The sequence below is a fragment of the Oncorhynchus nerka genome, linkage group LG24 (assembly GCF_034236695.1).
Source record: "Oncorhynchus nerka isolate Pitt River linkage group LG24, Oner_Uvic_2.0, whole genome shotgun sequence".
Classification (NCBI taxonomy): Eukaryota; Metazoa; Chordata; class Actinopteri; order Salmoniformes; family Salmonidae; genus Oncorhynchus; species Oncorhynchus nerka.
Window position 1 is genome coordinate 97,539,556 of NC_088419.1, and position 10,493 is coordinate 97,550,048.

At 42.2% G+C, this 10,493-nt stretch overlaps 1 protein-coding gene across 1 annotated transcript in view; it reads left to right on the plus strand.

Moving 5' to 3' along the window:
• LOC115123320 (cyclic nucleotide-gated cation channel alpha-3-like) overlaps nucleotides 1–7,174 on the plus strand; it is a 29,160-nt gene extending 21,986 nt beyond the window's left edge. Inside the window, exon 6 of the mRNA XM_065008533.1 lies at nucleotides 5,784–7,174. Within this exon, the coding sequence (XP_064864605.1) occupies nucleotides 5,784–7,174 (1,391 nt within the window). The remainder of the gene's footprint in view (nucleotides 1–5,783) is intronic.
• Nucleotides 7,175–10,493: the final 3,319 nt, after the last annotated feature.

The following is a 10,493-nucleotide window of genomic DNA, read 5'->3' on the forward strand; positions in this document are numbered from 1 at the left end:
CCTACCTGGTTAAATAAAGGTGTTCTCAACTAGTCTACCTGGTTAAATAAAGGTGTTCTCAACTAGCCTACCTGGTTAAATAAAGGTGTTCTCAACTAGTCTACCTGGTTAAATAAAGGTGTTCTCAACTGGCCTACCTGGTTAAATAAAGGTGTTCTCAACTGGCCTACCTGGTTAAATAAAGGTGTTCTCAACTAGTCTACCTGGTTAAATAAAGGTGTTCTCAACTAGTCTACCTGGTTAAATAAAGGTGTTCTCAACTGGCCTACCTGGTTAAATAAAGGTGTTCTCAACTGGTCTACCTAGTTAAATAAAGGTGTTCTCAACTAGTCTACCTGGTTAAATAAAGGTGTTCTCAACTAGCCTACCTGGTTAAATAAAGGTGTTCTCAACTGGCCTACCTGGTTAAATAAAGGTGTTCTCAACTAGCCTACCTGGTTAAATAAAGGTGTTCTCAACTAGTCAACCTGGTTAAATAAAGGTGTTCTCAACTAGCCTACCTGGTTAAATAAAGGTGTTCTCAACTAGTCAACCTGGTTAAATAAAGGTGTTCTCAACTAGTCTACCGGGTTAAATAAAGGTGTTCTCAACTAGCCTACCTGGTTAAATAAAGGTGTTCTCAACTAGTCAACCTGGTTAAATAAAGGTGTTCTCAACTAGTCTACCTGGTTAAATAAAGGTGTTCTCAACTAGTCAACCTGGTTAAATAAAGGTGTTCTCAACTAGTCAACCTGGTTAAATAAAGGTGTTCTCAACTAGTCAACCTGGTTAAATAAAGGTGTTCTCAACTAGTCAACCTGGTTAAATAAAGGTGTTCTCAACTAGTCAACCTGGTTAAATAAAGGTGTTCTCAACTAGTCAACCTGGTTAAATAAAGGTGTTCTCAACTGGCCTAACTGGTTAAATAAAGGTGTTCTCAACTGGCCTAACTGGTTAAATAAAGGTGTTCTCAACTAGTCAACCTGGTTAAATAAAGGTGTTCTCAACTAGTCAACCTGGTTAAATAAAGGTGTTCTCAACTAGTCAACCTGGTTAAATAAAGGTGTTCTCAACTAGCCCACCTGGTTAAATAAAGGTGTTCTCAACTAGCCTACCTGGTTAAATAAAGGTGTTCTCAACTGGCCTACCTGGTTAAATAAAGGTGTTCTCAACTAGCCTACCTGGTTAAATAAAGGTGTTCTCAACTGGCCTAACTGGTTAAATAAAGGTGTTCTCAACTGGCCTACCTGGTTAAATAAAGGTGTTCTCAACTGGCCTACCTGGTTAAATAAAGGTGTTCTCAACTGGCCTACCTGGTTAAATAAAGGTGTTCTCAACTAGTCTACCTGGTTAAATAAAGGTGTTCTCAACTGGCCTACCTGGTTAAATAAAGGTGTTCTCAACTGGCCTACCTGGTTAAATAAAGGTGTTCTCAACTGGCCTACCTGGTTAAATAAAGGTGTTCTCAACTAGTCTACCTGGTTAAATAAAGGTGTTCTCAACTAGTCAACCTGGTTAAATAAAGGTGTTCTCAACTAGCCTACCTGGTTAAATAAAGGTGTTCTCAACTGGCCTACCTGGTTAAATAAAGGTGTTCTCAACTGGCCTACCTGGTTAAATAAAGGTGTTCTCAACTGGCCTACCTGGTTAAATAAAGGTGTTCTCAACTGGCCTACCTGGTTAAATAAAGGTGTTCTCAACTGGCCTACCTGGTTAAATAAAGGTGTTCTCAACTAGCCTACCTGGTTAAATAAAGGTGTTCTCAACTAGCCTACCTGGTTAAATAAAGGTGTTCTCAACTGGCCTCCCTGGTTAAATAAAGGTGTTCTCAACTGGCCTACCTGGTTAAATAAAGGTGTTCTCAACTGGCCTAACTGGTTAAATAAAGGTGTTCTCAACTGGCCTACCTGGTTAAATAAAGGTGTTCTCAACTGGTCTACCTGGTTAAATAAAGGTGTTCTCAACTGGCCTACCTGGTTAAATAAAGGTGTTCTCAACTGGCCTACCTGGTTAAATAAAGGTGTTCTCAACTGGCCTACCTGGTTAAATAAAGGTGATCTCAACTGGCCTACCTGGTTAAATAAAGGTGTTCTCAACTGGCCTACCTGGTTAAATAAAGGTGTTCTCAACTGGCCTACCTGGTTAAATAAAGGTGTTCTCAACTGGCCTACCTGGTTAAATAAAGGTGTTCTCAACTGGCCTACCTGGTTAAATAAAGGTGTTCTCAACTGGCCTACCTGGTTAAATAAAGGTGTTCTCAACTGGCCTACCTGGTTAAATAAAGGTGTTCTCAACTAGTCTACCTGGTTAAATAAAGGTGTTCTCAACTAGTCAACCTGGTTAAATAAAGGTGTTCTCAACTAGCCTACCTGGTTAAATAAAGGTGTTCTCAACTGGCCTACCTGGTTAAATAAAGGTGTTCTCAACTGGCCTACCTGGTTAAATAAAGGTGTTCTCAACTGGCCTACCTGGTTAAATAAAGGTGTTCTCAACTGGCCTACCTGGTTAAATAAAGGTGTTCTCAACTGGCCTACCTGGTTAAATAAAGGTGTTCTCAACTAGCCTACCTGGTTAAATAAAGGTGTTCTCAACTAGCCTACCTGGTTAAATAAAGGTGTTCTCAACTGGCCTCCCTGGTTAAATAAAGGTGTTCTCAACTGGCCTACCTGGTTAAATAAAGGTGTTCTCAACTGGCCTCCCTGGTTAAATAAAGGTGTTCTCAACTGGCCTACCTGGTTAAATAAAGGTGTTCTCAACTGGCCTAACTGGTTAAATAAAGGTGTTCTCAACTGGCCTACCTGGTTAAATAAAGGTGTTCTCAACTGGCCTCCCTGGTTAAATAAAGGTGTTCTCAACTGGCCTAACTGGTTAAATAAAGGTGTTCTCAACTGGTCTACCTGGTTAAATAAAGGTGTTCTCAACTGGCCTACCTGGTTAAATAAAGGTGTTCTCAACTGGCCTACCTGGTTAAATAAAGGTGTTCTCAACTGGCCTACCTGGTTAAATAAAGGTGATCTCAACTGGCCTACCTGGTTAAATAAAGGTCAAATTAAAAAAAGGAAAAAAAAAATCACTAAATAAATATAATACAATTAAAAAATAATAATAATACATAAAGAATGTTTTTTTTTTTTTTTATCAGTATATTTGAGTTTAACCATGACATTTGTTGTAATATTTGTTCTATCTTTTCTGGAGGATAAAAGTGAAATTGTATTGTTTAAGAATGGGCGATACTTTAAACAAAATGTCCTTTTCAATTAGTGGGAAATGAGAAGCTGTATAAAGGCAAAAAGCCATTTAAAGGATGAGCCTTTTTTAATCCACTGGAGAACCATTTTGGGGTTCAGTATAAATGATGTATGAGTGAAGCTTTTAGTGAGAGGTTTAAAGCTTTAATATTTAATAGTTTTAGCCCCCCTAACTCATGTCCATTATATTAATAGGATGTTTAATTTTGTCTCGCTTAGCGCCATTTGTAAGTAGGTAAACTGTGATAAGGACCAAAGAGTTCGTCGATATGATTTTCAATAAACAGACAAGTATTTACCTCTCCATGGTTGCAGAATCTTTTCTATTTTTACTAACTTTCTATTGAAATTGATTGTGGTAATTTTGTGGTAATTCTTTTAGATGTGAATACCAAAAGTTTGGGGTCACTTTGAAATGGCCTAGTTTTTGAAAGAAAAGCACATTTCTTTGTCCATTAAAAGAACATAAAATTGATCAGTGTAGACATTGTTAATGTTGGAAATGACTATTGTAATGAGAAACGGCTGATTTCTTTTAATGGAATGTCTACATAGACGTACAGAGGACCATTATCAGCAACCATCACTCCCGTGTTCCAATGGCACGTTGTGTTAGCTAATCCAAGTTTATAATTTTAAAAGGCTAATTGATCATTAGAAACCCCTTTTGCAATTATGTTAGCACAGCTGAAAACTGTTGAGCTCATTAAAGAATCCATAAAACTGGCCTTCTTCAAACTAGTTGAGTATCTGGAGCATCAGCATTTGAGGGTTTGATTACAGGCTCAAAATGACCAGAAACAAAGGACATTCTTCTGAAACTTGTCAGTCTATTCTTGTTCTAAGAAATTAAGGCTATTCCATGCGAGTAGTTGCCAAGAAACTGAAGATCTCTTACAACGCTATGTACTACTCCCTACACAGAACAGCGCAAACTGGCTCTAACCAGAATAGAAAGAGGAGTGGGAGGCCCCGGTGCACAACTGAGCACGATGGCAAGTACATTAGAGTGTCTGGTTTGAGAAACAGACACCTCACAAGTCCTCAACTGGCAGCTTCATTAAATAGTACCCGCATAACACCAGTCTCAATGTCAACAGTGAAGAGGCGACTCCGGGATGCTGGCCTTCTAGGCAGAGTTGCAAAGAAAAAGCCATATCTCAGATTGGCCAATAAAAAGAAAAGATTAAGATGGGCAAAAGAACACAGACACTGGACAGAGTAATAGTTACAGGGGAGATAAATGAGCCAATTGTAAGCTGGGGATGATTAGGTGACCATGATGCTATGAAGGCAAGATTAGGAATTTAGCCATGACAGCAGAGTAAACACCCCTACTCTTACAATAAGTGCCATGGGATCTTTAAGACAACAACCTACGCAGGGCAATGTCCCCAATCACTGCTGTGGGGAATTGGGATATTTTTTGGGACCAGAAGAAAGAGTGCCTCCTACTGGCCCTCCAACAACACTTCCAGCAGTATCTGGTCTCCCATCCAGGGACTGACCAGGACCAACCCTGCCTGGCTACAGAAGCAAGCCAGCAGTGGGACCCACTACTGATCCTTATCAACTGTCCAGAGTAGACCCACTACTGATCCTTATAAACTGTCCAGAGTAGACCCACTACTGATCCTCATCAACTGTGGAGAGTAGACCCACTACTGATCCTTATCAACTGTCCAGAGTAGACCCACTACTGATCCTTATAAACTGTCCAGAGTAGACCCACTACTGATCCTCATCAACTGTGGAGAGTAGACCCACTACTGATCCGAATGGAATGAAACATTCAAATCACAGGGCTTTTGCGCCATTATTCAAATGTCATTTTCACTGCAGTTTACAGCCTAGAGTAGAATGTTGTACTCATTAGAAAACAATAATGCAGTTATTCATTGCCTTGTGGTATTGTAGGCTAGTCTTGGCAGGATCATTGTATTGTCCCTTAACAAGATAAATAGGGGAGTTTTTTGAACAGCGTGTCCTATTGTCTTCACTGTTCTTTCATACGCAATGATGCACCTGGCTTCTCCTCTGCCTATCAGCTATTCCTATTGGTTCTTGTGGATTCATATTGAAAATTGATGCAGCTTTGAATGCTTTTATGTGTGGTATGATTGCTAGTTCGCCTATTGCAGATCTGTACAAACGATCCACCTACCACTATGGATGGTGGATAGAAGGCAGAATAGACAGTTAGATTGGTAGACTATATTGACCTGTCGTATATAGTACAAGTTAGAGTGCAGAAAAAGCACAGTGCATAAGGAATAGACCAAAACACCTTGATTATAGGGGAGGTGCGCATGCAAGCAGATGAGACAATTTGGCTAGGATGGAAGAAATGATATAGTAAAACCTGCAAAAGAGGGAATTTAAATCAGGGAGAAATTTCACTACCCTCCCCTGTGCCCAATAAAAAAAGCACAACCCTCCCGAAAGCAAAAAGTAAAGTTAGACAACCCTCCCCTATTTTAGCACCCCCCCCCCAGTAAATGTAGAACTGTCCCTTATTTGGTATCACTAATTTCTCTTGAATTATTTCAACAGGTTTTCTGGAACAGGGACTGCTTGTGAAAGACGACAAGAAGCTTAGAGACAAATACAAATCAACGCCACAGTTCAAATGGGACATGATTTCAATGATACCCACAGACCTTCTGTTTCTGAAAGTGGGTTTAAACTACCCCGAGCTCCGACTGAACCGACTCGCAAAGATGAACCGTCTCTTTGAGTTCTTCGACCGCACTGAAACCAGAACCAGCTTCCCCAACGTTTTCCGAATCAGTAACCTGGTACTTTACATCCTGATCATCATCCACTGGAACGCCTGCATCTTCTTCGCCATCTCCAAGACCATCGGGTTCGGGTCCGACACCTGGGTGTACCCAAACATCAGTCATCCTGAGCACGGCCGCCTTGCCAGGAAGTACATCTACTGTCTCTATTGGTCGACCCTGACCCTGACCACCATCGGAGAAACCCCGCCACCAGTTAGAGACTTCGAGTACCTCTTTGTGGTCGTCGACTTCCTCATCGGTGTGCTGATTTTCGCCACCATCGTTGGTAACGTTGGTGCCATGATCTCCAACATGAACAAAACCCGTGCGGAATTCCAGGCTAAGATCGACTCCATCAAGCAATACATGCAGTTCCGTAAGGTCTCCAAGGATCTGGAGGTCAGGGTCATCAAGTGGTTCGACTACCTCTGGACGGAAAAGAAGACCTGCGATGAGAAGGAGGTCCTGAAGAACCTGCCAGACAAGCTGAAGGCCGAGATCGCCATCAACGTCCATCTGGACACCCTGAAGAAGGTGCGTATCTTCCAGGACTGTGAAGCTGGTCTTCTGATTGAGTTGGTACTGAAGCTGCAGCCTCAGGTGTTCTCCCCAGGAGATTACATCTGTAAGAAGGGAGACATCGGCAGAGAGATGTACATCATTAAGGAAGGGAAGCTGGCTGTGGTGGCAGACGACGGGGTGACACAGTTCGTGGTGCTCAGCGATGGAGCGTACTTCGGAGAGATCAGTATCCTGGGCATCAAGGGTTCCAAGGCTGGCAACAGGAGAACGGCCAACATCAGGAGCATAGGTTACTCTGACCTCTTCGCCCTGTCGAAAGACGATCTCATGGAGTCCCTCACTGAGTACCCCGACGCCAAGAAGGCTCTGGAAGAAAAGGGAAAGGCTATGCTGATGAAAGACAACATGATCGATGAGGACGTCGCTAACGCGGGCGCCGACCCTAAGGACATGGAGGAAAAGATCCAAAGGTTGGATAGTAATATTGAAATCATCAAGACTAAGTTGGCCAAGATCATGGCTGAGTTCACATCCAGCCAGAGCAAGATCAAACAGAGGATCACCAACATAGAGTCAACAGTCAAGTCAGTCCGGCCCGAGGATATATCTGAGGTGGTGGCCGACAACAAGACTCATTAGTCTCACAATGCAATGTATTTACCCAGAGACTTTTTCTATTGAACCTTTATATTGACAGGGAGCCATTCTGAGATCAATGATGAGCATGTAAAAAGTATACACATCAATACATAAAAAGCGAATTATACAATTATAGAAAACAAACACATTCTTCAGAAATGCCTTAGAGGCACCAACTCATCACATTTTAGAGAGTTTGGGAGATTATTATATTCCACAAATAAGGTGTAAAAATCTGTCGTTCTGTCCCTGAACAAGGCAGTTTACCCACTGTTCGCTGGTAGGCTATCATTGTAAATAAGAATTTGTTCTGACTTGCCTAGTTAAATAAAAGTAACAACAATAGATTGTTAGCTAGCTATAGCCATTTATCTTTAGCTAGCTAGCTTGACTGGCAGCAGATTGGGTGGATGTTTGTTAGCTGATCAATTTCAGTATGGCTCTGGCAGTCAACAGGTATTAACAAGATATAGTCGATTAGTAAATAGAAATAGGGAATTGATTTTCATATGAAGTCTATTATTCATGTCCGTGTTGCAATACTCCAGTGTCTCATATCCTTTACCAGCAACATTGTTTCTTTGATCACATCAGATATCATCCTCAGAATATCCAAAATACAACAGCCACAGGACAACTTTGTTAGGAAGTCGTAAAGGACCATTCGCCGAAACTGAAAAGATATAGCTAGCTAACAATCTCCTTTTCCACATGGAAAAGATGGTGTACAAAGACTTGCTAGCTACGTTAGCTGGGGTTTTCCACAAGGAATCTGCCTCCAGAGAGAAAAAAATGCTTCTCCCAAGTAGGTGTGACCCTGACCTCCTACTCCTGTTGCTTGCTTCACAGCTGCTTGGATCCCACCTGGCAATCTGTTCACTGGCCTGTCTCCCCCTGACTGGTACAGGTACCCCCGCCACACTCCCCCCTCTCTCCCGAGCTTTCGCTCACCTCCAGCACACACATACTGTTGGGGCAAATGACTCTGAACTTACAATGGCTATCCCCAAGTCGTTATATCTTTATGCTTTTTGCCTCATGACTCCTGGTTGCTTGGTTAACTATGAACTTGCTTGTTTACCCAACGTGGGACAGATTATGTTTGTTCCCACACTCGATACTCTGACTCTCTATTGGTGAAACAGACTCTTGGCCTCCCATCCTCTCAGCCGGCTTTGTATTCATGTGATGAAATTGCTGTACAATGTGATCTTGTTGCCATCAAATGCAAATTCAAATGTTATAGCTCTCCCTGTCCTCTGCCATACCCTAATTGTATTTCTGCTGATTATATCTGGAAATGTGCATGTACACCCTGGCCTATCTAGCCCCAATTCTGATTTGTGCTCTGATATCGGCTTCATGCTTGTAAAAGCCTGGGTTTTCTGCACGTTAACACTATAAGCTTTTTATACCTAAAATCTATTGAAAGTGTGGGTTCACAGCTCCAATCCAGATGTGTTGGTCATTACTGAGACGTGGTTAAGAAAGAATGTTTTGAACACTGGTGTTGACCTGTCTGGTTATAATATCTTTCAGCCAGACAGATCATCAAAGGTGGTGGAGTGGCAATCTTTACCAAGGAACACCTTCAGTGCTCGGTTGTTTCCATCAAGTCTGTCCCCAGACAATTTGATTTGCTGGTTTTACGCATTACACTTTCAAATAACTCTTTGTTGACTGTTGCTGGGTGTTATTGTCCATCATCAGCCTGTACCCTACCTGCCCTGAGCTCTCTCCTGGCCCCTTGCACTAAGTCTGAATTTGTCCTGCTTGGTGACCTAAACTGGGACATGTTTAAATCACCTGACCAAGTCCTAAAGCAATGGGACTCCCTAAATCTTTCTCAGGTTATTACCAATCCCACAAGGTATGACTCCAAACACCCAGAAAAATCTACTCTCCTCACTCCTCCTCAACCTCACAAATAATCCTGATCGGTATCAGTCTGGTGTTTTCTGTAATGACCTTAGTGATCACTGTTTTACAGCCTGTGTTTGTAATGGCTGCTCAGTGAAACAACCTGTCCTGATTTGTCATAGACGCTTGCTAAAAAAACTTTCATGAGCAAGGCTTCCTTCATGAACTGGCCTCTGTAAAATGGTATAGAATCAGCTTGATCCCTCTGTTGAAGACGCTTGGACCTTCTTTTTTTGATATTTTCAGTGATATCGTCAACAAATACGTGCCCATAAAGAAAATAAGAATTTAAAACAGGTTCAGCCCCTGGTTCGCCCATGATCTGATAGAGTTACTCCAGCTCTTGGCAAATCGCTCTGCACACGCATATTCAGGCTGACTGGCTCTCGTTCAGGCAAATTAGAAATAAGACTATCTGGAAGGCCAAGGTTAGTTACTTTAAGGAGCAGTTCTGTCTCTGTGGGTCTAACCCCAAGAAGTTCTGGAAAATGGTTAACGACCTGGAGAATAAACCCTCCTCCTCACAGCTTCCCGTGTCCAACATTTCCTCATCTCCCACCCCTTCTTATGTCTATTATCCCCGATGCTCCTCCCTCTATTTCCCCGCTACAAAATGTCTCCCTGCACGCGGTCACTGAGTCCGAGGTGCTAAGGGTAGCTCCTTAAACTTAACCCCATTATCTGGGTCAGATGGTTTAGATCCTTTCTTCTTGCTGCCCCCATCATCGCCAAGCCTAATTCTAACCTTTTTAACCTGTCTCCTCTCTGGGGAGGTTCCCATTGCTTCGAAGGCATCCATGGGGATTTAAACGGGGAGATCAAGCTGATTGTAACTGTTATAGGAATGGTTCTATTTTGCTCTGTTTGTTGACAAGTTTTTCCAACACTTTTGATAATCAACTGACTGCAGTTTATAAAGTCAGAACATCTGCTGTCTCAGCCACTGCCTCTCACCAAGGGAGTACCCCAAGGCTTGATCCTAGGCCCCACACTCTTCTCAATTTACATCAACAACATATCTCAGGCAGTAGGAAGCTCTCTCATCCATTTATATACAGATCATACAGTCTTATACTCAGCTGGCCCCACCCCGGATTTTGTGTTAAACGTTCTACAACAAAGCTTTCTTAGTGTCCAACAAGCTTTCTCTGCCCTTAACCTTTTTCTGAACACCTCCAAAGCAAAGGTCATGTGGTTTGGTAAGAAGAATGCCCCTCTCCCCACAGGTGTGATTATTACCTCTGAGGGTTTAGAGCTTGAGGTAGTCACCTCATACAAGTACTTGGGAGTATGGCTAGACAGTACACTGTCCTTCTCTCAGCACATATCAAAGCTACAGGCTAAGGTTAAATCTAGACATGGTTTCCTCTATCGTAATCGCTCCTCTTTCACCCCAGCT